Source organism: Liolophura sinensis, chromosome 6 (genome assembly GCF_032854445.1).
Source record: "Liolophura sinensis isolate JHLJ2023 chromosome 6, CUHK_Ljap_v2, whole genome shotgun sequence".
Taxonomy (NCBI): Eukaryota; Metazoa; Mollusca; class Polyplacophora; order Chitonida; family Chitonidae; genus Liolophura; species Liolophura sinensis.
This window is the reverse complement of record NC_088300.1, coordinates 73,379,267-73,407,174: the sequence shown is the minus strand read 5'-3', so window position 1 is coordinate 73,407,174 and position 27,908 is coordinate 73,379,267. Positions and strand designations below refer to the sequence as shown.

The 27,908-nt window shown below is 39.0% G+C and overlaps 2 protein-coding genes and 1 long non-coding RNA gene across 3 annotated transcripts; 2 read left to right on the top strand and 1 right to left on the bottom strand.

The window, feature by feature from the left end:
• The first annotated feature begins 1,448 nt into the window (after positions 1-1,448).
• On the top strand, positions 1,449-1,898 carry LOC135467546 (luciferin-binding protein-like). The gene has a single exon (XM_064745318.1). It carries the CDS (start codon positions 1,449-1,451, stop codon positions 1,896-1,898), a length of 450 nt encoding a protein of 149 aa, XP_064601388.1.
• Positions 1,899-12,525: 10,627 nt separating this feature from the next.
• LOC135469054 (uncharacterized) lies at positions 12,526-15,868 on the bottom strand. Its single transcript, XR_010444280.1, has 3 exons — positions 15,525-15,868; positions 13,723-13,978; positions 12,526-13,220 (listed from the first exon to the last, which is right to left on the bottom strand). It is a non-coding gene; the product is annotated as an uncharacterized LOC135469054 (long non-coding RNA).
• A 6,433-nt stretch (positions 15,869-22,301) lies between these two features.
• LOC135467545 (toll-like receptor 2) lies at positions 22,302-22,697 on the top strand. The gene has a single exon (XM_064745317.1). It carries the CDS (start codon positions 22,302-22,304, stop codon positions 22,695-22,697), a length of 396 nt encoding a protein of 131 aa, XP_064601387.1.
• Positions 22,698-27,908: the final 5,211 nt, after the last annotated feature.

Sequence of the window (27,908 nt, the reverse complement as noted above, 5' to 3'; positions counted from 1 at the left end):
AGGGAATAATATCAGTAGGAAGTTTTCCCAAGAAAAAAATCACAAAATTTAATTAGCTGAATGAATGAGTGAGCAATTCACGTGTAAAACAAAACAGTAAAGTAAAGTTAACTGTTGAGTTTTAATCGCTTTATACAGTCTACCCTACCTTTTCAATAATTACAGGCATTCGCTAGTTGAGACACACTGACACTGGGCCGGTAGATCAGAGACCCCAGAGAAGATGCAATGCAAAAACGAAGACTGCATGCAGAACAATCGCTACAGGTATTGGCTTTAGAAATTATTACCAGATAACAAACTCACAACAAAACGTCTGATTAAAATATTATGGAAATTCACACCTTGTATTTATCCCTCTGATAATATATTTTTAAGCAGCTTTCCCAAATTATCGGCAGGCCTACAGGTGACTGAACTTTATAAGCAGGTTTTATTTTTTAAGTGGCCATAAAGCGTTTAATTCACATGAAGCAGTGAAGCAGTCTCTTCCCGTCTTGCCAAGGTGGTGAGGCTCACTGAAGTGTGACGGAGGCGTGGGCAGGTGTCAGTGATCGACCACCGTTAATCCCCTACTCCTGACAGGGAGTGTACGACTTAAGACAAAAGCCCTCGCCAGGCATCGTGGTATACATTGTCTGAAAATGCGTTTCAAATTATTGAGAAGATACTGTAAATTTGTTATGCTCCACCTATTTTAAATAAAAAACGTTAAAGCATCCCTCATAAAAAGTTATTTTCTTGTTGGGCTGTATATACTGCTTTGTTTTAGCAGTGTATATGTAGGTCAGCTATGGTGTATATTTAAAAAATCAACAGCTGTCCCTTACAGTAAATGCGTCAGTGATCTCTTCATATGGGCCAGAATTTCTTCTCGGAGAAACCAGTTGAGACGACAGTTAATAGTCAGCCTGTCTGGTGAACTAAAAACAGGTAAGCGATGAGTTTATACGGGACATCTTACTTTGACAGTAATGTATTTAATTTAAATTAAGTAAAGTTCCGTCCGTAAAAGCCTGTTGTAACATTTTATTAATTATATTCCAATCCGGAAAGAGCACGAGGTGTTTCATGCTTAAGCAGTAACTTGTATGTTCTAATTCCAATGGAACAATTTCATATTCAGATACTCTCCGAAAACGAGGGTTTTTCTTCTATATTTTGTATTAGTCATTTTAAAAATTGTACCTATGCTTATTAATACGAATGGTGTTAAATTTGCACAGGGAATTTGAATGCGTCATTAACATTCTATATTTCTCTGCTATTATATTTACGTAACATATCCGAAGTAAATCAAGCGTAGAAGTGTTTTTGTTTCTTACAGAAATTTGGTTCAAACAATGGCAGATCAAGTCACTCCGTTTATTATGCAAAAGTGGAGACAGGCCTTTCATTTTTTTGACCATAACAAAGATGGGGAAATAACAGCTGAAGATTTTGCCGAAATGGCGGACTATATTTCCAAGAAGACGGGCGCTACAGAAGAGGAAGCCGCCAGAACCAGGCAGGAATGGGTCAAATGGTATCATCTTTTGCTCCTTGATCCGTCCAAGAAACTAGATCTGGAAGCATTATTAAAGGGTAACAGACAACTGTTCGTAGATAACAAGGAGTTTTACATGGAACAAGATCGCACTATGGCCAGCGACATTTTTGACAGGTTAGATTTCAACAAGGACGGGAAAATATGTTTGGAAGAGTTAAATATTTTTTACGAAGCCGTTGGGGTTAACGACAAAGCATTGGTTAAAAGTGTCTTCGAGAAGCTAGACAAAAGTGGTGATGGGTTTATAGAAAGGGAGGAGCTGGTGGATGACTTTATTCGTCATTTTTCTAACCCGGACCCTATTGATGGTCAGGCATATCTCATTTCGTCCGTAATAGACTATATCTAAATATTTGTTATGCACAGATGTTTGATTTACACTTTTATTATGACTTGATGACTTTGTTCGTCATTTTTCTAACCCGGACCCTATTGATGGTCAGGCATATCTCATTTCGTCCGTAATAGACTGTATCTAAATATTTGTTATGCACAGATGTTTGATTTACACTTTTATTATGACTTGATGACTTTGTTCGTCATTTTTCTAACCCAGACCCTACTGATGGTCAGGCATATCTTATTTCTGTTTGTCTAAACATTTGATATGTACGTATCGAAATATATGTTTTACTTAGCACTTAACTGTTCCGTCTATTACATATACTCACCACCGGACCAAATGTTACTTTTCACATAAATGTCCTTTCTATAATGGACAGGATGTTGTTGATAATACAAGCACTTTTAATAAAGTAAGTCTTTTAAACATTTTTTTGGCTCTCTTTTCCGTAAGTGATTGTCATCATTGTTAAACCAGGAGGTGCAATGTAAATCTGTTTTAGTTAATCTGTGTCATAAATAATAAATATCATACGACTTTTGTCGACTTTTAAAGTGGACATGAAGTCTGCACATTTTCTATATGCACATAGAAAAAAAGATATAGGACACAGTTATCACAGAAAAATATGTAAAAAATTCTATAAAGTTTTGAAAGTCGAGAAGATGATGTTCAGCATTGGGTATATGATACTGACTAGTCCGATTTAACATGATTGTGTTGCGGTATAATAATAATCTTTTATTTATAAATTCGAGATATTCATAAAAAAAAATCGTCAAGAAAACTGTTTGTCAATCGGTATCAATAAGTCTTTGACATACTCAGAATTACCGTAAACAGGCCACAGACACACTTAATATGTAAAAAAGGGTTACATTAGTGTACACTTAAAATTTAGTTTCATTCGTAAATTCAGAATATTTTTATAAAACCAGTGAGATAAACAAAACACTCATGATAACTATCTTGGTGAATTGGCGTTTAATTATTTATCTTCCATTGGTAAATTTGGGATAGTTTAAAAAAAAACAGTGAGGTAAATAAGACCTCAGGAAAACGGTGAATCGATCGTTAGAAGTCATTGGCACACTCTTTCAGTGTGACCGTAAATACGCCACAAACAATCATAATATGAAAACACATACATTGTTGTAGACCTAATAACCTCTGATATGCAAATTGGGGATATTTTCATAAAACTGGTCGGGTAAGCAAAACCTCAGGTAAAGTGTTTATCGATAGACACTAAGGATCCTTTGGCACGGTCTTTCAGTATTACCGTAAATACGTCCAAAACACTCATAACATGTAAATGATGGTTGTTTTGGGGCTTAATTAATAATCTCTCATAAAACCAGTTAGATAAACAACACCTCGAGGAAATTATGTATAGATCGGTACTTAGAACTCTTTGGCATGTATGAAAAATGTATTGGTGTGTACTAAATGACCACTGAATGCAAATTCGGGATATTTTCATAAAACCAATCAGGTAAGCAAAACCTCAAGTAAACTGTTTATCAACAGACACCAAGAAGCCGTGTGCACACTCTTTCAGTATTGCCGTAAAATACGCCATAAACGCACATTATATGACAAAAAAAGATATAGAGGTTTTCATTTAATAACCTCTGATTTGCAAATTCGGGATATTTTTTTATAAAACTCTTCATGTAAGCAAAACCTCAAGTAATTTGCCAAATTCATGACTTAATGTATTGTGTGTTGGAATCAATGTTAATGTTAATCTTAGGGTTGATATTTTAAAAAGTACAGCATATTAAGCACAGTGATATAAGGGGGATGTTCCGTCGCTTATACACAAACATTCACCCTGTATTAGAACATGTTAAAGACTTAAGAAATTGGCCTAGTAGCTCCAGTAAAAATAAAGGAAATATTTCTCAAGATAGGAACTAAAGTTGCGCATGTTTTGAAAGCGTGTATACACTACATGTACGAGTGTAAGTTCCACGAACTTCTCTTATATGAGTTGATTATACAACTTAGATTAGGTAGCACGGCTATCAAAGAGAGCCTTGCGGAGGCACATGAAATCTTTAGCTCAATAAATAAAGTGCTGAAACATTTTACCTAAGGTCGATTCTATTACAGACAAGAAACGTGAAGTCAGGAATTTTATGTCATGGGACATAACCATGGAATATGCTCCCGTACCAGTGTACTTTACACGTATGTAAAGGCTAAGCTCATTACATGAAGCACTTTTTGAGATATCAGGCTGTGCATTTACCTTTTAAACTGCCGTAGCCGTTATTGGTCGCCTGTGATTGGGAGATGGCAGCAAAATATGCACATCAAAGGCCTGTTAGAATGACGTTCTAAAAAGATAAGAAACGGGTATCCCGCATCATTAAAGAAGAGAACAAAAATGATTTGATATACATTTTGAACACGACGGGCACATCTTGAAAGTGTGCAGTACTTTGATTTTTGAGAAGGTTCCTTTGCTTAATGTGGTGGGAGGTGATAACACAAAAATGCAGCCCCAACAAAATAACTTGTGAAAAAGAAATTGGCCAAGTCTTGCATCGCTTAAGGTACCGAAATGGAGCATACTCGATTTTCATTCATGACACCAGGATGAAGTTAAGGTACTCAAACTGGAGCATACTTGATTTTCATTCATGACACCAGGATGAAGTTAAGGTACCCAAATGGAACATACTTGGTTTTCATTCATGACACCAGGATGAAGTTAAGGTACTCAAACTGGAGCATACTTGATTTTCATTCATGACACCAGGATGAAGTTAAGGTACCCAAATGGAGCATACTTGATTTTCATTCATGGCACCAGGATGAAGTTAAGGTACCCAAATGGAGCATACTTGATTTTCATTCATGACACCAGGATGAAGTTAAGGTACCCAAATGGAGCATACTTGATTTTCATTCATGACACCAGGATGAAGTTAAGGTACCCAAATGGAGCATACTTGATTTTCATTCATGACACCAGGATGAAGTTAAGGTACCCAAACTGGAGCATACTTGATTTTCATTCATGACACCAGGATGAAGTTAAGGTACCCAAATGGAGCATACTTGATTTTCATTCATGACACCAGGATGAAGTTAAGGTACCCAAATGGAGCATACTTGACTTTCATTCATGACACCAGTATAAAGTATTGCCTTTCATCCATAAGGTACCCAAATGGAGCATACTTGACTTTCATTCATGGCACCAGGATGAAGTTAAGGTACCCAAATGGAGCATACTTGACTTTCATTCATGGCACCAGGATGAAGTTAAGGTGCCCAAATGGAGCATACTTGATTTTCATTCATGACACCAGGATGAAGTTAAGGTACCCAAATGGAGCATACTTGACTTTCATTCATGACACCAGTATAAAGTATTGCCTTTCATCCATAAGGTACCCAAATGGAGCATACTTGACTTTCATTCATGGCACCAGGATGAAGTTAAGGTACCCAAATGGAGCATACTTGACTTTCATTCATGACACCAGTATAAAGTATTGCCTTTCATCCATAAGGTACCCAAATGGAGCATACTTGACTTTCATTCATGGCACCAGGATGAAGTTAAGGTACCCAAATGGAGCATACTTGACTTTCATTCATGACACCAGTATAAAGTATTGCCTTTCATCCATAAGGTACCCAAATGGAGCATACTGAACTAAATTATCCACATAAATTTACTATGATATTGAAGGAGTCAGTGTGTTCTCTGTGACCTAAATAATACCAAGTAAATTAAAGTTGCAGGTATGTCAGTCGTTGAACCATATGGGAAAGGTTTTATATTTTCGGTGAACAATATTTGTATTATGGCAATGTCCTTATAACATGAAATCTGTAGTTAAACGAGAGTATCACGCGTTCTGTGCAAGTTACATTATCTCAAATAAAACTGCATGCAAATTTGTCAATCACTTTATCATTTGCTGGTTGTTGAAAAGTTAAGCTAGATTTAAATCTTGATACCAGTCTTGGATTAATACAAAACTAATGGGATTTTAGTCCAGTTTAAAGTAAGTGCCAGGCTTACCTGTTAATACACTTTTGAACAACTGGGTACAGATGACAGCAGTTTGACATTTTCGGTTTCACATATATATTGGTACAACCCTTTGGTGTAAACTAGGAAAAAATATCCACATAAATTAATTGTGAGACAGGGAGAGATAATGTGTAATAGGTATCCTCTGCAAGTTACATAAATCAAGTGAAATTTCCTGTATATCAATCACTAAACCAAATGGGAAAGTATTTTTTTTAACGTTTACAAAAAAGCTCAGAAATATGACTTTTTTTATTCATTAAAACGATGCCTTGTATTTACAATAACTAGCGCTAAAAGTAAACAAAACTGAACCCAAAAAGTCATTTGAACGGTAAAAGTATAAAGCCATTAACAGTAGACTACAACAAAATCTTAATGTATAAAATGTAAATGCATTTCTTCAATTCTAAACATAAAAAGAACTAAGATCTACGGAATAAAACAGCAGATGATGTGGTTTTTAGTATTCCAGAGTACCACTTTTGTTATTGCCTTGACTGTGCAGTCTGTATATTTCATTTTTTAACGTTTAGAGTTAATAAATATTTTACATGTAGCGTTTTACTTTCAGCTACCCTTTATTTTCATGCCTTTAGAGGCACTTTTTACATATTATTTTAACGTTTTTGCTGTTAACGTTGGTGTTATTTCGAACATTAGAGTTGTGACTTTTTTCTTCAGTTTTACATATCTATTTGAGTTGATATCTAGGGAAAGTATATGTGCCCAAGTGGTATCTTGGTGACATGTAAGCAGCATGTTATACGACTAATTTCAGGTCGTTTAATGATACTACCTGAAAAGATTATCTACACAATAAATTTTAAAATAGCTCAAATAATCCACAACTAATCATTGTAAGCTTACTTCTGGGAGGTAAAGTAATGTCATATAATATTATTGATTTTCGTGACAGAAGGCATATCGAAATAACGTGGTGTATGATTCTAAGTGTTGATCGATCAACATCACCAATACTTCCATCATCTTTATAATAACTACGGCAGTGTCTATTGAAAAAAAAAAATCATTATATATTCATTCCACAACTAGGGAACAGGTACTGCACCCTTTTTGAGATCTGAGAAATGCATTGGGCCGGTTGAACAGTTCTCGGCCTGAGGTGTATACTTAACGGAGATTTGTTAGGCACGACTGAGGTTTAACAGTTCTCGGCCTGAGGTGTATACTTAACGGAGATTTGTTAGGCACGAGGCAGGTTTAACAGTTCTCGGCTTGAGGTATACTTAACGGAGATTTGTCAGGAACGAGGGAGGTTTAACAGTTCTCAGCCTGAGGTATACTTAACGGAGATTTGTTAGGCAAGAGGGAGGTTAACAGTTCTCGGCTTGAGGTATACTTAACGGAGATTTGTCAGGCACGAGGGAGGTTTAACAGTTCTCGGCCTGAGGTATACTTAACGGAGATTTGTCAGGCACGAGGGAGGTTTAACAGTTCTCGGCCTGAGGTATACTTAACGATTTGTCACGCACGAAGGAAGTTGAACATTTCTCGGCCTGAGGTATACTTAACGGAGATTTGTCAGGTACGAGGGAGGTTTAACAGTTCTCGGCCTGAGGTGTACTTAACGATTTGTCACGCACGAAGGAGGTTAAACAGTTCTCGGCTTGAGGTATACTTAACGGAGATTTGTCAGGCACGAAGGAGGTTTAACAGTTCTCGGGCTGAGGTATACTTAACGATTTGTCATGCATGAGGGAGGTTAAACAGTTCTGGGCCTGAGGTATACTTAACGATTTGTCACGAACGAAGGAGGTTTAACAGTTCTCGGCTTGAGGTGTACTTAACGATTTGTCAAGCACGAAGGAGGTTAAACAGTTCTCGGCCTGAGGTATACTTAACGATTCGTCAGGCATGAAGGAGGTTGAACAGTTCTCGGCCTGAGGTGTACTTAACGATTCGTCAGGCACGAAGGAGGTTGAACAGTTCTCGGCCTGAGGTATAGTTAACGATTTGTCAGGCACGAAGGAGGTTTAACAGTTCTCGGCTTGAGGTATACTTAACGGAGATTTGTCAAGCACGAAGGAGGTTTAACAGTTCTCAGCCTGAGGTATACTTAACGATTTGTCACACACGAAGGAGGTTGAACAGTTCTCGGCTTGAGGTGTACTTAACGATTTGTCAGGCACGAACGAGATTTAACAGTTCTCGGCTTGAGGTGTACTTAACGGAGATTTGTCAGGCACGAAGGAGGTTTAACAGTTCTCGGCTTGAGGTATACTTAACGATTTGTCAGGCACAAAGGAGGTTGAACAGCTCTCGGCTTGAGGTATAGTTAACGATTTGTCAGGCACGAAGGAGGTTTAACAGTTCTCGGCTTGATGTATACTTAACGGAGATTTGTCAGGCACGAGGCAGGTTTAACAGTTCTCGGCTTGAGGTATACTTAACGATTTGTCACGCACGAAGGAGGTTGAACAGTTCTCGGCTTGAGGTGTACTTAACGATTTGTCAAGCACGAAGGAGATTTATCAGTTCTCGGCCTGAGGTATACTTAACGATTTGTCAGGCACGAAGGAGGTTAATCAGTTCTCAGCTTGAGGTATACTTAACGGAGATTTGTCAGGCACGAAGGAGGCTTAACAGTTCTCGGCCTGAGGTATACTTAACGATTTGTCAGGCTCGAAGGAGGTTGAACAGTTCTCGGCTTAAGGTATACTTAACGGAGATTTGTCAGGCACGAAGGAGGTTTAACAGTTCTCGGCCTGAGGTATACTTAACAATTCGTCAGGCACGAAGGAGGTTAAACAGTTCTCGGCTTGAGGTATACTTAACGATTTGTCACACACGAAGGAGGTTTAACAGTTCTCGGCCTGATGTATACTTAACGATTTGTCACACACGAAGGAGGTTGAACAGTTCTTGGCCTGAGGTATACTTAACGATTTGTCACGCACGAAGGAGGTTAAACAGTTCTCGGCCTGAGGTATACTTAACGGAGATTCGTCAGGCATAATGACGTTTGTCACCCAATTACTCAGATCGAGCACAATGATTTTAATGACTGGCAACTTATTTTATGTGTACATTGATAAGGAGATGCTCAATTATTAACCTACATAATGAACAGATAGGTAAGTCATGCTGCCTCACCCCGAGAACTCCCATCATAAGCTTTGAGTGCATGCAAACCCAACACGTCGATGGTATACAGTGCTCGGTTGAAAATATTTGTGACGTCATCATTATCTAACTGACATATGCATTTTTTCCTCATCATGGCCTAAATATGTAATTTTTCGATATTCTGCAATGTATTTTCAATATATACCCGGAAAATGTTCATAGTACTGACATTAGTGGATAAAATCGAAAGACATACATAAATACACACTTATAAAGATACATTCATACATACAGACGCGCATGCTTACAAGATTCGGTCTTTTACCGAAAAGTCAGTGTTTAATGTCTTCCGTCGGGTGGATTACTAGATTTATACGGTTTCATCCCTTATTGTTTGAAAAATATATAAATATATATATTATAAATCATCTTTTTATGAATCAGAAATACGCAATCTGCGATAAAAGAGTTAGTCGCAGATGCCATGGTATGTATGTATGCTTGGTGTCTAACGGCGTACTTAACAATTTTTCAGTCATATGACGACGATGAGTCATTAGATTCGTGCACATATGATCCCAGCGTCTCCCGACTTGTAGGCAGATGCTCTAATCATTAGGCCAATGAGAATTTGATTGGATTAGCATCTTGATGGAAATGTGCTTAATACCTCATGTGAATGTAGATCTACCTAAAGAGATTTGCTTCAAATAATTAGGTATTATTTGAAACTCAAGCATGCATTATGAAACTGACTATCTGACAAAAATATATTCCAGAACGTTGTATTTAATGATTGGGATGATTTAGTCAAATGTACATTTCAACTGCATATTTGGAACAGTAACTATTATCGTTATTGCGTATTTACAACATTTGGGTAAGTACATATCATGCAGATGCCAGTGCGGAGATCTCTCCGGTTTTCCCAAAAACGTTGCCCAACCACTTTCTGAAAGATGTCCAGAAATCTGGAACTATGTATGTGTGTGTATCTTAGTGACGCTTTGACGGTAGATCGTCAATATTAATCATCAATTTAATATATAAAAAGTATCCAAAATTTACAAATAAAGAGTGGGTCTCCAACAATGGACCCTGTAGTTTCAAATTTATGTAATTATTTATTTTAATGGTGTTTCACGCCGCACTAAAGAATATTTGGGAGGAAAGTGGGAGGAAACCGGACAGAGCCCGGAAGAATTCAAATTTATTAAACGAGAGTTTAAAAGTTTCGTTTGTTTCGAGACTCTGGCGAAAAACCCAGGTGTTTCTGGCGTGTTTGCGGTAATACTGAAAGAGTGTGCCCAAAGTTTCTTGGTGCCGATCGATACACCGATTTTCTCGAGGATCTGTCAGCACTATCGATTTCACCAAAATATCCCGAATTTACAAATGAGAGATTATTACTTAAACCCCAATACAACCATCATTTACATATCATGGGTGTTTGTGGCGTATTTATGGTAATACTGAAAGATTGTGCCAAAGATTTCTAAGTACCCATCAATACACCATTCCCATTGAGGTTATGTTTACCTAACTGGTTTTATGAAAATATCCCGAATTTATGAACGAGAGATTACTAATTAAGCCCCAAATCAACCATCATGGCAATACTGAAAGTGTGCCCAAGATTTTCACCTACCTGTCGATACACAGTTTGCTTGAGGCTATGTTTATGTATGAGTGTCTGTAGCGTATTTACGATTATATTAGATAAAATTGTGCCGATCGATAAAGTTTCCTAGATTTTTTTTACCTGTCCACTTTTAAGAAAATATCCCGAGTATACCGATGGGAGATCAATGCTTATATCATTTTTCTATGCCAAGAGTGTCTGTGGCGTTTTTACGGAAGGAGTGCCCCTCAAGGTTTTTTGATGCCAGTTGAAAAAGTATATTTTCGAAAATTTTCTGCAATACAAGCCTCAAGAAAATATACCAAACACAGGATTGGCATACACACGTTTTTGCGGTTTTTTGTTTGTTTTTTTTTTCGGGTAACAGACTAATTTAAAAGAGAAAACTGACTGACGTGTTGCACTTTTGAAGTTAAGTTTTAAATACGGAGGCTTCAAAGGCTACGTAGCTACGTATATCCTGGTGTGTGGTTCTTGTTCGTTTCTTGATTTAATGGTGTTGTGGCGCGCAAGGGCTTAGTGGCTATTGTGTTAAATGGTCGCTGTTAATAATCGCTAACTTCACTCCAGTGTAACAGCTCTTAATACACTTTATAAGGCCACTTCTTTTTCATTTCTGTTTTGCTCAACTTTTTCTGTTATGTGAAAACCTTTTGTCTTAAATCTCCAATCAAACATAGAAGCGATGTATCTATAGGTCATAAAATCAAAAAATGGTAAGTTGCTCTAGTAACACTGAAATATTTTTCTTTGTATTAGACACTGTAGAGTGATGAAAAGGGGGCCTCCGTGGCTCAGTTGGTTAGCGCGCTAGCGCAGCGTACTGACCCAATGCGGTCGCTGTGTATTCAAGTCCAGCTCATGCTGGCTTCCTCTCTGGCCGTAAGTGGGAAGGTCTGCCAGCAACCTGCGGATGGTCGTGGGTTTCCCCCGGGCTGTGCCCGGTTTCCTCCTACCATAATGTTGGCCGCCGTCGTATAAGTGAAATATTCTTGAGTACGGCGTAAAATACCAATCAAATAAATAAATAAATAAGTAGAGTGGTGAAAATCACTGCATCACAGTTGTAACATTCTGAAGAGCTCTTTAGTACGCCGTTACACCTATCAGTTAAATAAATATAACAAATGAAACTTAATGCCTTAACATTGCGCTACACACCACACATAGCATGGCAAGTTTATGATAGACGATCACATGTGCTATCAAGCCTTATTCACGTATGATTTCGCTATAGTTGACAAATGGTACGTGTTATTATACAGTATCTATTATCGACTCTAACTCATGATAACACTTATTTAATAAAAAGAACATAAAAGGACAAAAAAGGAAAAGAATAACTAAGATTCGAACCCTTTCTCAATGTGCTATCTGTTCTCCATTGTGACTTCTTAAGGTTTTTTTTTAAAAGTATGTTTATTCAGATGAAACAATATACAATGTCACAGAGCTGGTATAACCTTATTAAAAATAAAAATGTCACCCGTGGTTAAGGTTGTTCTGAACAAATTCATCAGGACTGTGGACATAAAAGTCTATGTCTACGACAGAGACCTACTGAACATAACTGAGTTGTCAAATCTGACATAAGGGTTTTGACAAAGTACGTCTATGTTAATGTTGCCCTTCCTGTGGTCTGGCGCAATGTAGGACTGTAACACAGACGATACCAGACAAATTATTTAGATGGCAGAGAACTTTTAATGGAAGATGGCGGACAACCAGTCTCAATACAACGTATACAATGATATCACATAATTCCGGACATTTTTTGCCCCTGAATTGGAATGTCATTGAGAGTTGTCTTCCCTGAATCGCTACATGGCCTCAGACCCCCATTAGTTTTCCATAAGCGACAATGTTAACGTTTAGCGCTGTAGCTCAGTCCCAAACATTCCGAGGCCAATAAGCTTTGGTGCATACCTGGCCCAGCCTGTGAGAAAGAAGCTGTAAAAATCTTGACATAGGTTGACCGTCAAAATCTGGACCTTTCCATGCCGGCAGCTGGGAGGGGTGCCTAGCAACGCCAAGGGGACGTCACTCGCAGCCTCATCACCACCTGTCTCCTTGTGTCCTCTCGCCCAGAATTTCAAACTTTCACCATTAAAACTCATACCTGCCCAAAGCTTAGACAATTTCCATCATTTTGATACCAAGCATGCACCTGTACACCAAAAACGGCAGGCTGGCAGCAAAAAAAGACTTTACACCCTAAAATACACAGAACTACAATCGTCCCTACTGAAAAACGGAAGTTGTAATGGGGGTCTGTGTCCTATCACACCAGCCAACTTTTTTCAAAATCAATAATTTTTGCACCACATAATGCTTACTACCTCTAAACCTCACACATAAAGTTACAGCTTGATACATGCAAAAACTTTTGAGTAGGAGGAATTTAACTTGGGGTACCCCTATCTTGGAAATGTGTCTGTTTGTCCGTCCTCAAGCATGAAGTTCAAAGCTCTGTAGTGCTCATACCGTTCAAAATATCTCAACCAGGTCAAATGTTTTGGAAAGCTGGTATGTATATCTGCAAGAAAAACGAAAAAATTCCAATGACAAAGTATTTTACATTTTCCATTGACAAACATTTAGAAAAGTATGGATTTTCAAGTAGATTTTCTTGTTTACAGCAGTGTAAAGAAAATACTTAAAAGCCAAAAGTGTCAAAATATATATCAAAAGACAGGTAATTTATCTGACAATTCACTTACAAAATATAGGACATACCTTTTAGCAACTTTGTGCAAAATTTGACTTAAAGTGATACAGGTGGGTAGCAAAGCGGAGTTTCAAAATTCCAGAAAAGTACATTTTGATCACCATCAAAGTAAACATATGCATCCAAATTGATATAGAAATGCTCATAGGCACAGTTTCCATGGATAGGGCTAAAGAAAAGACTAGTATCCTTTTTACATAGTGATTCACATGATAAAACCCTTTAAAAGATCACCCACTACCCTCCCCCCCTCCCCCCACTACCCCCCTTTCCCGTCTCCCCCATGGCTGCCATTGGTTGGCTGGCTTACCTCAACTCACAGTGCAAAAGAATCCCACCACCTGTGTTGTTGCCTCAGACTAAATTAGTACTTTCTACATAACAAACACCAAAGTGTGACACTGGCATCTACAAGAGATAAGTAGAGGGGAGAAATATGAATTTGCCACTTACAAAAATAAAGCCACACAGTACATGCACATTGGTCATTCAGACAGTCAGCAAGGCAACCCTCCCAAGACATGTTGAAGGGACCCAAGAAGAGGGGAAAAGCTATACTTTTTAACCTGTAACAACACAGAAATCCTCAAATAATCAGTGAGAAATTACATCCGTAATCAGGTTCCACACTGGGTGTTCCTGGGTGGGCATGAGGAATGGACATTCAAACTGTCCGTACATATATGAGAAACCTGTGACGTTTCCCCGTTTGGGGGGGGGGGGGGGTCGGGGGTGCTGGAGGGGTATGTGTCATGGTGTAGTACCTGGACCAATGACGGGGATTCTAGGTCGGCCAAGGGAGTGGAAGACTGCATCCGAATGGTCACGCCTTTGAGGAAGCTGAACGGCTAGCAGACCCCACTCACCTAGGTAGATCCCAGTTCAATATATGCATAAACCAGGCAAAGTTCACTGACGCCATGTTTGGGAGACAAGATCTAAAGAGGGAAACCAAGACGAAAGCTCAATAGGTATTAAACTAGGATGTGAAAGCCATATGTAGCTGTCTAATTTCTAACTTGTGTGTGAGGACATTGGAAACATAAAAAAAATCCCAGTTGCCCAGGGAGGTGGATGCCACACTGGGCCAGATACTAAAACAAAAACTCCTTGAGATGTCGCAGGAACAGCGTACTATGTTCTGGTGGAGAAACAGACACCTGGTGGGGCAGAGACTCATTTTCACAAGGGCAATATTCCAACAGATCACACTTACATGTATGCTAGAAACTTGAAATTGATCATTTTTGTTCCAACGCCACACATACTGTGTGAGTGCACATGTAACTTGTCAGAGGAATGAATATACACATGCAATGAAAACTACATGCCTACAGTGGTTTATTTTTTAAGTTTAAAGAGGAAAATTTACCTTGTCCACTTCAAGTCTATGCCCAAAACAGCAGACAGTGTTGCAGCAGAGATGCCTGTTTTTAATGTTTTGTGACCTGCAGGATGATTTGAAGCACATTTACCTAGTGTGTGGTGGCACACATGGGAGGAACCTGACTTGGTTTGTAAATTAAATGCACACTGGCCCTCTCTACTACTCTAGCCAAGTAAATTAATCTGCTGATGTGTTTTTATCCACCTGTGTGAGGCTGGGCCCTTATATGTGATGCAAGGCCTTATCGACCATCCTTAATCACACCACCCTATCTATCAGCCACATACTCCAATTTCACTCGCAGCACTCAAATTTTGCATTATTCATCAAATGTCAGCCCCAAAAGAGACATTTAAAAAACCAGGAACAATGAAACGTTGTCTGTGTTTGTTCCAGTCTGTTTATACTCCTGTACTATACCCTTGACCACAGAGCGTTTTAGCCGATTTTTAGACAAAATGGATATGTGGGGAAAATATAGAATTAAAAAGCTTTAAAACTGCTCAATCAAGTTCCATGTCAATGCAAACTACATCGCAGATGTACCCACCAAATATTATCACGCTGCTGCGAAATCTGAGCACACAGTGACATATTACATGTTTTGGCACAAGTGGACAGATCAGGCCTCAGACCCCCATTAGTTTTCCATAAGCGACAATGTTAACGTTTAGCGCTGTAGCTCAGTCCCAAACATTCCGAGGCCAATAAGCTTTGGTGCATACCTGGCCCAGCCTGTGAGAAAGAAGCTGTAAAAATCTTGACATAGGTTGACCGTCAAAATCTGGACCTTTCCATGCCGGCAGCTGGGAGGGGTGCCTAGCAACGCCAAGGGGACGTCACTCGCAGCCTCATCACCACCTGTCTCCTTGTGTCCTCTCGCCCAGAATTTCAAACTTTCACCATTAAAACTCATACCTGCCCAAAGCTTAGACAATTTCCATCATTTTGATACCAAGCATGCACCTGTACACCAAAAACGGCAGGCTGGCAGCAAAAAAAGACTTTACACCCTAAAATACACAGAACTACAATCGTCCCTACTGAAAAACGGAAGTTGTAATGGGGGTCTGTGTCCACATCACTAGCGGGTTTATTTACACCCGTTCGAACACTGACTGAATTAAGTTACTTTATTACACGCGTAACTACACTGACCTCTTAGGTTTACTTGTGTCATGAATACAAATGCATCAAAAACTATGAAATCTGCCATACTAGTGTAGCATTAAATCTCAGACTAATGGGGCGCGCCAGCACATTAATCCGGCAGGCGGCGCTCGTGTCATAGCAGTGGTCAGGGTGTCGTCACGGACGCGGCAACACGGCGGCTCAGTACGCTCGATGGTCTATTACAAAGCTGATATCCGAGCTTATAAAGAGATTTGTGACAACTAAAGGCCGAAAAACAGAATTGATTGAAGGGTATGCACTATCATGAACTTTTTTTCATTCAGTAATAAGCACGTTTGCAAGTAATTGGCGACAACGTGTTAAAAGTAGTATAAAGTTAATACGTCAAAATGAAATTTCAGCTGATGATATAAAAAAATGTACGCCCTAGTAAAGAAAGGCGATTTGAGAGTGGTGAAATTTATAAGCATCTTCATAAAACTTAGCCGGTTTTTTGTTTTCTTTTTTAGTACTTTCAACTGATTTGTGTTTATTTGATTGGTGTATACCGTACTCATGAATACTTCAATACCAAAATAATGGTGGGAGAAAACCGCGCAGAGTCCAAGGGAAACCCACGACAATTGGCAGGTTGCTGATGGACCTTCCGACTGGTGTTTAATACTTTACTAAGATTAATTCACATAAGTACATTGTAAGCAGTTAGGTTTATATGTAGAGGACACCACGCAGAGTTAAATGGAAACTACCGTCATCCAGGTATCTGACAAATCTCCTGAGGTAAAGCAGTAGTAAAACCAGTAAGAGCTGTGCTCAAACTTATGTGTCAGAGTGTAGTGTTTCCATTGAATTCCTGGTTCTGTCAGTAAGCAAGGGTTTTTTTAATTTGAAAACTGTATCATGATATTATTTCAGTTCACAGCAGTGAATTCTGATGATACAGCACATTTGGGTAGAAACTGAAGAGATTCACATCTCTTTCTGTTGCGTCTAAATGACCCTTGTGTTTCTAAATTTCCTCCCAATATCATTTGGCATGAACTGATCTATTACCTCCCTTGAAGGCCAGATATTAATTTCCTCTAGCTGAAAAATATAAAAAGTTGAGCCAAGTGGTAATGATTTGAGAGACTGTGGACTCGGACACATCAAACAAAAGGCTCAGCTCAACATCATCTTTAGCCTGCCTTAATTTCATCAATGTCAAGAACAGCTGATCTTTTGGTGAAATAGAATAACACTTGTACTTAAGATGATGTACTGCTGGGCCTAAAGTGTGATAAAAAAAACATAAAATGCTCATAATCCTAAAATCCAGTGTAATAGCAGACCGCCTTAGGGTTAGTAACATACTGTTCTGTTGACTTCCTTCCTAACAGACGTACACCTTCATCTAATGGGCTATCTGAAGTGCTAGCCACAGGATCCAAAGTCTCTAATTTAGTGCCAGAAGAGGAGTGAACAGTGACCTCTGATCCAATCTCCAATCCAAAATCTGATTTTAAGATCACAGTTTTTCATCTGCTTTCTGTCTGCGCAGAGGACGTGACAGCACCTGCTTTTTCATACTGAAAGAGAATACAGAGGGGACAGCATCCCTCTTTAGACGACTCCACATAACTATGGAGATATTTTAGAAAAAGAAAAAAAAACCATTTCAAATTGCTGATGTAATTTTTACTTTACCTTCACATCCAGTCCTACTGACTGGATAAAAATGATATGTGCATTTCTGTGACATGAATTTCTCACAAAATGTGATGAAAAAAACTTTTTGGTTGCCTACTTAATTTCATTGTTATACTATTGTACATTTATACACCCTCTGATTTATTGATTTTAAGATTGGTTTTCACAATTACAACATTTACCAGTTATCAACACACTGTTCTTTTCATGATTAAGAAAAGTATTATGAAGTATTATTATTTTAAAGGACTAAAAAAGGATATTTCACTTGGTAAGGGTACAGGGGCTCAACAGGACAGCAGCAATATCTGGAAGAAAAAGGGAAAGAAACCTCAAAACAACAAAGCAAGAGCAAAATAACAACAATTAAACGTCAAATTTAAACCAATATAAGAAGTTTTTGACTTCAATAAAAGAGTGCTTCATTCAATACTAAATTCTGAGGACAGTGAGGTCATTTAATTCATCACCTGGGCATTATTTTCATCAGTGGGATTCTTTTTACAATCGGTAAATGGAAGAAAGATATAAAAATTGCTCGTATTATAACCATTTCGCTTGTACGGTACATTCATTTTTTTTCTGTTTTTTTTTTTTTTACTTTCATACTTGTTTAATGGTACAATACAACAGTGTTTTTGTACTTCTGAACACAACCACCAGAGCATCAAAAACACAGCCATATTCTACGGGATTATAATCGCAAAATTCGCCGTCGAAGAAATTCTGCGAGTCGGCTATATTTTGGTTAGTGGCAGAACTGAGAAACAAGTCTAAACGCAACATTTTACAAAGAATTTCATACGGTTACCAACCTAATACTGTGTCTGTGTAGTCATCGGGCTTGAAGTGCACTTTGTGCACCATGTCATTCAATCCTGGGGTCCAAAGATTTTTCATCTTGGGATTTATCCTCCTTACAATAATTCTTTATTTCGGTTGAAGGTCGTAATTAAACGGATATTTATGTCCAGCAGAATTCCTACAACCTGGTACCGAACAGTACTGAGCATGCTTAAATATGTTCGCAGTGGCTTCCACGGTCCCCATTGAATTTCCCGCACATCCGGCAACGCAACCAAGCGCGAACCACTGCTATGACACAAGCGCCACCAGCGAACAAATTTGGACGGCGTGCCCCATTCTAACAAGGATTTAACGCTCTGGGGCTTGTAACAACAACAACAACACCTTGATAAACAGTAAGCGAACATGTACTTTTAGATTTATGAGCTATTCTTCCAAAAATATCTTCAAACCTAACCGCATTATATCAGTTTTTATAGATCAGCTATGAACTACAACACAGTTCTAATTAAATGGCGTGTTACTGAGGGCACAAAGCCTCTGAATCTTACCTGTAACACAGACGAGACGAGACCAAAGTATTTAGATCGCATAAAACTTTTATGGAAGATGGCGGACAACTAGTCTCCTCCGATTAACCAATCTGAACGATCGTTTCTCTCACTGTCAACGCACATGTTGGGCATTCCCCTCCTGTGTAAACACCTTAGAGTTTGTCCCTTAGAACAACATTGCTAATTACCTACGATCGCTACATTCACCTTCTTTAGTTCATTTATGCTATGAATGATGCCATATCAGCTTGACTAAAATGCGGATTTTAAACTTGTCACATTATAAAGTTCATGTTTACATATGAAGACAAACGTTAACCAAAACACAACGTCGACAGCAGACAGAAAGATATACATGAAAGTTTCTGAAAATATTTGTCTGCTTAACGGCGCTTTTCATACAGTAAATGAAAAATAAAATTAGCGATCTTGATCGAGAGTGCACTTTTGGCGGGTTATTACTAAACAATCATTTCTATTAAAGCCATATAAATTTTACATATGACTCGACCAATTTTTTTACACATAATTCGGAAGTTTACATGACTGTGCAGAGATTTTTTGAAATTTGCACTTTTTTATCGCCCCTCTCTTTGGGCCCATGACCCGCCGTACAGTAACAGGTCCTTTTGGAATTTTGTACCTGGTCAGTTTTACAGAACAGTTGAGTCGTGACGTAAAGCTGCCATGAAATCGACACTGTTTCCATCTCACTTTTAGCATTCAGCAAAGGAAAAGGCAGAATAAAGCCAATAGAAAACCCCAGAAATTTTGACATACATTTAACGATTCTGTTGTACACTTTATCACAAGCATTCCACACTCGTCGCGGTAACACATACAATACCTTTCCACATTTTGGGTACTTATCTGCCTCTAAAAAATTTCCCAGATGCCCACCTTGTTTTATCGAAATAAAAACTTCAACGAACAAATTAACTACCTGTACCTTTTTTGGATCACTTAGGAATGTCATAGATGAAGAGGTCACAAAAACATAGCAGCCCAACGCAGATAAGACAGCTGCACACCGCAGACAGCATCGCCTCAGAACGCAGAGAGCATCGCTCCACAACGTGGACAGCATAGTTCCACAACCGAGACAGTATGCTTTTACGTGCACTGATATTAGTACTTACCCTTGTCGCCCTGCAGGGATTTGTCACTCTACTTTCACTCTACGGCTCCACAACGCAGACAGCAAAGCTCCACAACTGAGACAGCATAGCTCCATAACGTAGAGAGCATAGCTCCACAACGTAGAGAACATAGCTCCATAACGTAGAGAGCATAGCTCCACAACGTAGAGAGCATAGCTCCACAACTGAGACAGCATAGTTCCATAACGTAGAGAACATAGCTCCACAACGTAGACAGCAAAGCTCCACAACTGAGACAGCATAGCTCCATAACGTGGACAGCATAGCTCCACAACGTAGACAGCATAGCTCCACGACGTAGACAGCATAGCTCCACAGCGTGGACAACTGCAAACAGCAGACAACATTCCTCCACACCAGAGACAGGATGCTTTTATGTGGACTGACAGTACTACTTACCCTTGTCGCCCTGCAGGGATCTGTCACTTCACGGATTCATAGATGCGAGTTTAATCAGCACTCACACCTCCTAGACTGCAGGTCACGAGGGTTATCATCTGTACCGACGGACGAGGTCAATTTCAATAACGCCATCCACATCGACCTAAGTTTCAACAAGAGTTTGATCGTCCGAAATCGAACATTTGTCAATGTTAAATCTTTGAAATCCCTTGACGTATCCAACAACGCCATTTATAGTATGGAGTCATCCGCGTTCATTGGCCTTGGCGACCTGGTTTCCTTAAATCTCTCTGCAAATAACTTTACTCTTACCCCTGATATCTTCACAACCGAACTGTTTGAACCCTTATTAAGTCTGATGGAAGTTCAAATTCAAAATTACAGAAAAACCCGTTACATGAAGTGGAAGGGTATAGATCAAGCTTTTTCTAAACTCAAGAGTTTGTCCAAGCTGTTGATGGATTTCCCAAAAAAAACTTCACCTTCCAAAGAGGTTTCGGAGCCTTGTCAAACTTCACCATCGTAAATGCGTTTGGAAACTTAGAGAAAGAAGGAAGCTGCGATTTTGAGACTCTCACGAACTCACATTTGAAGGGTTAAGAAACTCGTCAGTGCATGAACTGCGCCTGTGCAACTGCGGAATTACAGCATTGAGACCAACGCTTTCGAGCCTTTGAAGTCACTGAGCATTCTGGATTTAACCTGGAACAATTATCTTGGACTGCGACCCGTACTTAGGTCTTTATATGGTCTTCGTAACAGAACTATGAGAGAAATTCACTTTGTAATGATGAATAATGACTTATGTAAGGGAAACAACTACCACCTTGAGAAAGGTGACTTCGCATATTTGAAAACAATGTGTGTTAAAACGATAGACATGTCTCAAAACTTTATCTCTTCTACGGACAATGACCGTTCACCAAAAGTTAATCTCAGCTGTATTGAAAATTTCAATATGTCATTTCATTCGTTTCGCTGCTTTCCAGATGCATTTTTATTCCATTTCCTGACAGCAAAAAGACTAAAAACGGCCAATTTTAGCCATGCTTTTAGAGCTCCAAACCCAGCAGCCTACAATTCCTTATTTACACAGAAAAGGGCATTTTTTTCCCTTTACCACCCAGTTTAGAAAGTTTGAACATAAGTGGAGTTGGGTATTGGTTCTTCCTGAGTAACGCTTGGTTCTTTGGGGGCTCTAATATGACAACATTTGACATATAACAATAACAATATAGACAACTGTGATGCTTTGAGAATCCATGGACTTGAAAACCTCACACACTTGGATATCTCTGGTACAATTTGTGATCATATACCGCCTGAATTTTTCTCAAACTTTCGCAAACTTAAAAACAAGTTCCAGCGCCTACCCGCCATAGTTTCGGGAATTACTCAGCTCCGACACTTGGATTTAACCTTTAACGCATTCACCTATCTTCTGCCACAGGAAATGAGTATCATTGACCGATGTCTCACCAAAGACGGTGATTCTTGCCACATTGTTTTAGATGTGAATCCTTTGCTGTGCACTTGTGAGTCCGTCCTAGTTATTCCATGGATTATCCAGAGAAAACAATACCTTGACAAGAATGGGAATTACACTTGCACTTTAGCAGATGGAACTCAAGTCTCTGTTCTTACGTTCCATGAAGGTCTGAAAAACTTTGAGGTGACATGTATCAGTCATTCATATCTAATAATATCGGTGGTCGGAAGTTTGTCTGTGTTCATTTTGGTGCTATTCCTGGTCGCAATGTATCGCTACAGAATAAACATTAAATACTGGTTTTACAGTAAACTACAACCCCCAGACAACATGTTCGCTGGCAAGGAATACTCCTACGACGCCTTTGTGGCTTATACCGAGGAAGATTACTTATGGGTGTCCGGGCAATTACGCCCCAAAATGGAGCTGACGGACGATCCCATCAAGCTGTGTGTCCACAACCGAGACTTTATTCCCGGCAAACCAATCCATGAAAACACTGTGGATAAAATCAGAGAAAGTCGAAAGATCCTGTTGATTATAAGTATTGATTTCCTCAGATGTACCTATGGACCTCTGGAGATCGAATATGCTGGTATCAACGACTCATTTTTAACTATTAAAAAAATCCATAAGTATGGAGATCGTCGAAGAAACAAGTGAAACTGCGTGACAACTTTGTGAAGCTAAAAGTCAGTAGGTGAAATTTAATAACGAAAGAATGCAAATTACACCCATTGTAGAATATAAACAGAAACTGTCAGGTCCATTTTATTTTTTCAGTTAATGGTGGCTTTGCACATGGGCATTACAACGTATACATTTTTACCATATATTCAGATATTATCAGCGATTTGTGGTGCACAAGATGGATTACCTTCGTTTCTGAGGTATTATTTGTGATTACCTTTTGTGAACAAGTGTTTCTTGTTGGATTTCTAGATGTGTTGGTGACGTTTTTATCGACTTTTATGATGTGATGCTGTTATGACAGACTACATGAACTTTAACTGCTATTGAGTGATATTTCTGAGGGTATCAATACCAAAGGAAACCTAACTATTATCTTTAAAACAGTGAGTATGATGCTTATTAACCCTTTCCGTCACCCAAACTTTACACCTTGTCTGTTTTCACACTTTTGGACTTGTTATACTAGGTAAATTGGAATAATACAATGGTTACAGGATTTTGAGCTATGGTTATTTATGTAAAGTTTGACGAACTACATGTAGTTAGCTATCGATTAGTCAGGCTTGATATGAAATTACCAATTATTGTCATAGATTACTCCGATCCATTGTCTCAGATTGAATGACCAGTTTTTCCTATGAAAACCCTGCTGTCATACGTTGTTGGAGGCCGTAAAAAAGGAAGTTGAAGAGATGTCTGAAATGGGTATTAGTCATTAGACCATCAAGTTTAATGGTTAAGAAAGAAGATCAGCATTCAAACCTGTGCTACATTTCAAACTATTACCATTTTTGACGCTGAACCGATGTCCAATGCCGAGGAAATTTTTGCTAAGCTTGGTGATTTCTTGTTTAAGCTTGATTTCTGTAAAGGATACTGGCAGATACCATTATCTGAACGGATTTCACCGCATTTTGCACACCATTTGCATTACGCACATTCACACGCATGCCGTATGGGTTGGTAAATGCCGGAAGTTCGTATAACCGTATGATGAGACTGTTGTTGAAGGATATGGCCGATGTTGATAACTGTTGTTGACGATTTGCTTGCGCATACGGTGACTTGGCAGGAACATGTCGTTCGCCACTGGAAGTTGTTTCAGCGTATTGGCAATGCTCATTTGACGGTTAGGCCGTCAAAATATTTCTTTGGATATCAAAGTTTAATCTATATCCTTTTTGTCAGGCTTTTTCCTTTCAGACCGATCAACAGACATTGTCTGCTTTGAATACATCTAACCTAACTAACGATTAATGCGTTGGGCCTTGTTTCTACAGAACCTTAATTATCGAGTAGAGGCAATCAAATGTTAGATCAATGTCGGAGATGATTTTTTGAGGGGAAGCTCAAATGTACAAGAATGAGATTTTCCCAGGAGTTTAAACCTGTATTTATTTTTTTGGCTTGATAAATACATTCTTACAGGGCGAAGTGAGGTCACAAGTGGAATTGTGCCATTGTATTGTTATTCTGAGCTAAAATCTTTGGGATTGAGATTGTGATTTGTTTTTGTTTTTTTTTTTGGCGGGGTGTGAGTGGGTGGGGGGAGTGGATGTGTCATAGTAGTACAGCCTGTTTGTGGTTACTTGGGTCTTCGTGTTACTATGAGGTGATGTGGCCAGTCATTATAGTACAGCCTGTTTGTGGTTACTTGGGTCTTCGTGTTACTATGAGGCCTTGTGGCCAGTCATTATAGTACAGCCTGTTTGTGGTTACTTGGGTCTTCGTGTTACTATGAGGTCTTGTGGCCAGTCATAGTAATACAGCCTGTTTGTGATTACTTGGGTCTTCGTGTTACTATGACGTCTTGTGGCCAGTCATAGTAGTACAGCCTGTTTGTGGTTACTTGGGTCTTCGTGTTACTATGAGGTCTTGTGGCCAGTCATAGTAGTACAGCCTGTTTGTGGTTACTTGGGTCTTCGTGTTACTATGAGGTCTTGTGGCCAGTCACTGGCTTCTTGTTATTTTAATGAAGCGTATTTCACTGCCATAAATGTGATAAATTATTTGGTATTTCACTGGAGGAAGCCTCTGGTTGTTTTTTTTTTTGGCCACGGATAGTGTACTTAAGGAACAGTCTTTTTAGGTTGTGGTTCTCTTCCAGCTAAAAGCCCAGTGACCGTTGTCGACTCCAAAGTCTCCTGCCCTGCTGTCAGCTGCCATGAGATTAAATATTGAACATCAGCCTTGTGTCGTCTGTTATTTTTTTGTGCGTTGTACCCAGTTCAGATAGCTGCTCGATTTTGGTTTTAATGTTATTCACGTTACCGACAAAACCGCGTGACACTATCAAAATGACTGTCTCTAAGCAACCTACGGATGGTCGTGGGTTTTCCCCGGGCGCTGCCCTTTTTTCTACCACCATAATGGCATCATAATTCCCCCAGTGAAATATTAACACTCAACGAGTGTTAATCAGCAGTGGAAGAAGGCTAGGTACCAATTTTGAGTTATTATCTCGACATCTTGACTTGATGTTAGAGTGAAAAGTGAAGTAAGATTTGTTGGTGGCGGTGCTGAAACATGTCTAATTGCTACTGCTTATGACAAGCGTGTGAAGCAGGCTGGTAGATTGGCGAAACACATATTCCGAATCTAGAATATCTATCGTGACTGCCTAGTTTCCGATTGCTTGAATGATTGCTGCTGGTGGTGCGGAAACATTGCCCTACTGCTACTGCTTTTGATAAATGAGTGCTGCCTGTCTGCCGTGGATTAATGAAATATGTGTCCCAAGAGCGTGTTATATAATATGCCTGAATGCGGCCCTTTGCCGGTGTGGTTGTTTGCCGGTGTGGCCGTTTGCCGATGTGGCCGTTTGCTCGTTGCACTAGTCTTTCAGGAGGATAGTAGGCGAGGTCTGTATGTCACACTGGTGAATCGACTGCAACATTATGCCAGGACATGAGTGGGGGGTTGGCACGTCCATACCCAGTTAAACCATGGTTTCATGTTAAACTTTACCAAAAAAATATAATGTAGAATTTAAAAATTAATGTTTCACTCGAATGAAACTCTAATCTTGTTTTTATTAGTGATAGAAAGGCTACCCTTCTACAATTTCTTTACCACACTCCAGATGGCGGATCTTCCTCACCTTGAACATTTCAATCTGAAAAGAAAAAAGGAAATTTTCATTTAAACATTTTCCAATAGGTAAACGCGTGCTTTTATATAACAAAACTTTAAATTCTAAAACGAATAGGACTTACTGTGCCGTTGATCTATTGAATATTAAAAATAATGAATATGCACTATAATGAAGGGTAAATATAAAGGCATCATCTTATAAACTACTCTGGGATCAAAGTCCGGGCGCTCCGGTTTTCTCCATTCATAAAACTGACCGCCATTGTATAAGTGAAAAATTCAGTACATGCCGTTAGATAAAAATCAAATAATAAAGCGAATAAATTTGTGGAGCAAACTGTGGCTTTTAGTCATTATCTAGGGCCTATAGTTAACATAAAAGTCTTTTGTTCTTTTAGAATGTGTTGGGTTATAAAGGATAAACTATAATAAATAAGTGTGCTGCTAGGGCAGAGCAGTGATATTTTGAAAATTTTCAACCCAGAATAACATTAGAGGCAAAGAAAACTTGAACTGAATTATATATCAGACTGAAAACCGTTAAACACTCTTCAGGAAAATAGTTGGATTTTTTTTTGCTTGAACTTTTCCAACCGAGTCAAATAATTTTAAAACATCACATTCTATTTTGATCTATAGTGACCCAGATGTTATCACTGACATCACATACATATTCACATTTTGGTTTAAAATAGCTCATTTCGAAGTCCATTCGGCGAATGCATTTATTGATCTATGTGCATAAGCATTTTGAATGATGTAAAGTAGCAGTCTGTGTGTGTTAGGTGGCAAAAACCGGATTTGCTTATGTCCCATATCCCAATATAGTTACTTAAGGCCGCCCGTACAATCCAAAGTTTCAAATGCATTTTAGTAGGTTGAAAAAATTCCAGAAGTACACAGTATTTAAGTACTCACAGTATTTCACCTTACATATATTTCCCACGTTAGTGTTTTCTGTGCATTAAAAAGAATGTCTTTCGTTACAGTGCATGATGTCTTTCTTTAGGTGACCAGTTCTGTACATCCATTCCGCATACGTTAAACTTCCTATAGACAGTGCAGCTAAGTGTGAGGTCAATTGTTTTCCGCTCGTATCGCCCTCCGAGGTACTGAATAACACTCCACTGGTGCGTGACAAACTCTCTACTAGGCAGTGCCGGAGACCTGCTGAGGCGCGCAGGATTATCGTCCGAAGATGTGAATATAGTTCCGTCGACAGACATATCCTTGTTTGCAAGCGAAGATGCAGTCCTCGTGTTTCAGATATTTGAACATATACTAGCTGTGAAAAGTGTAAAGTTTATCTTGCAATATGTAACCTACCCCTGCAGAAGAAAATCAACTTGTTTAAGAGAGTAAATATGCCATCAATGTCATCGACTGGTGTCGACGGTCGGCACGCTAAATTTGACATACATTTGTATTATGCCACACAGAACCATGCAACAGATATTTTACAGTAAACTGGCCAAATTTTAGCATAAATTTCACAAACCAACGTGACTTCCTTGTAAATAAAGCACTTGCAATTGCGCTCACTTCTAGCCTAGGACATTGCCCCAACCCAGGCAGACAGCAGTCTCATGTAGCTGTGTGTGATCTTTCACCCTTTAATATGTCTTATAATTTGTCGCGTTTGTATAAAGGTGACATCTAATAACATCATGTACTCATATTACTGCAAGGATCGTGTAAGCCTCATATCAAAGAACTGAAAAAAACGCAACCCAAACACGTATGTTCAGGTCAGAATCAGGCATCACCAGACTGCAGACATTTCACTGTAGGCTACTTCCGGTTGACAGGCATGTGGACCTAGCTGCAGCTGACGATATATTCAACAAGTAACCCGAAATGGATGGTGTATTTTTTTTAACCTGACTTGTATGTTTGCGAAGTTTTCAAGATTAGTCTATATCATTGACATGCTCTGTTGATGGCCGCATTTCCACCCGGAAAATTATACAGAAGAGTAATTTACACAGAAGCAGTGAATCCAGCGCCAGCAATCAGTCTTGAGAGATTAATTACTCCTGTTGTTTACAGGTTTTAAAACGATACAGTGTGTGTCAGTTAACAAACTTT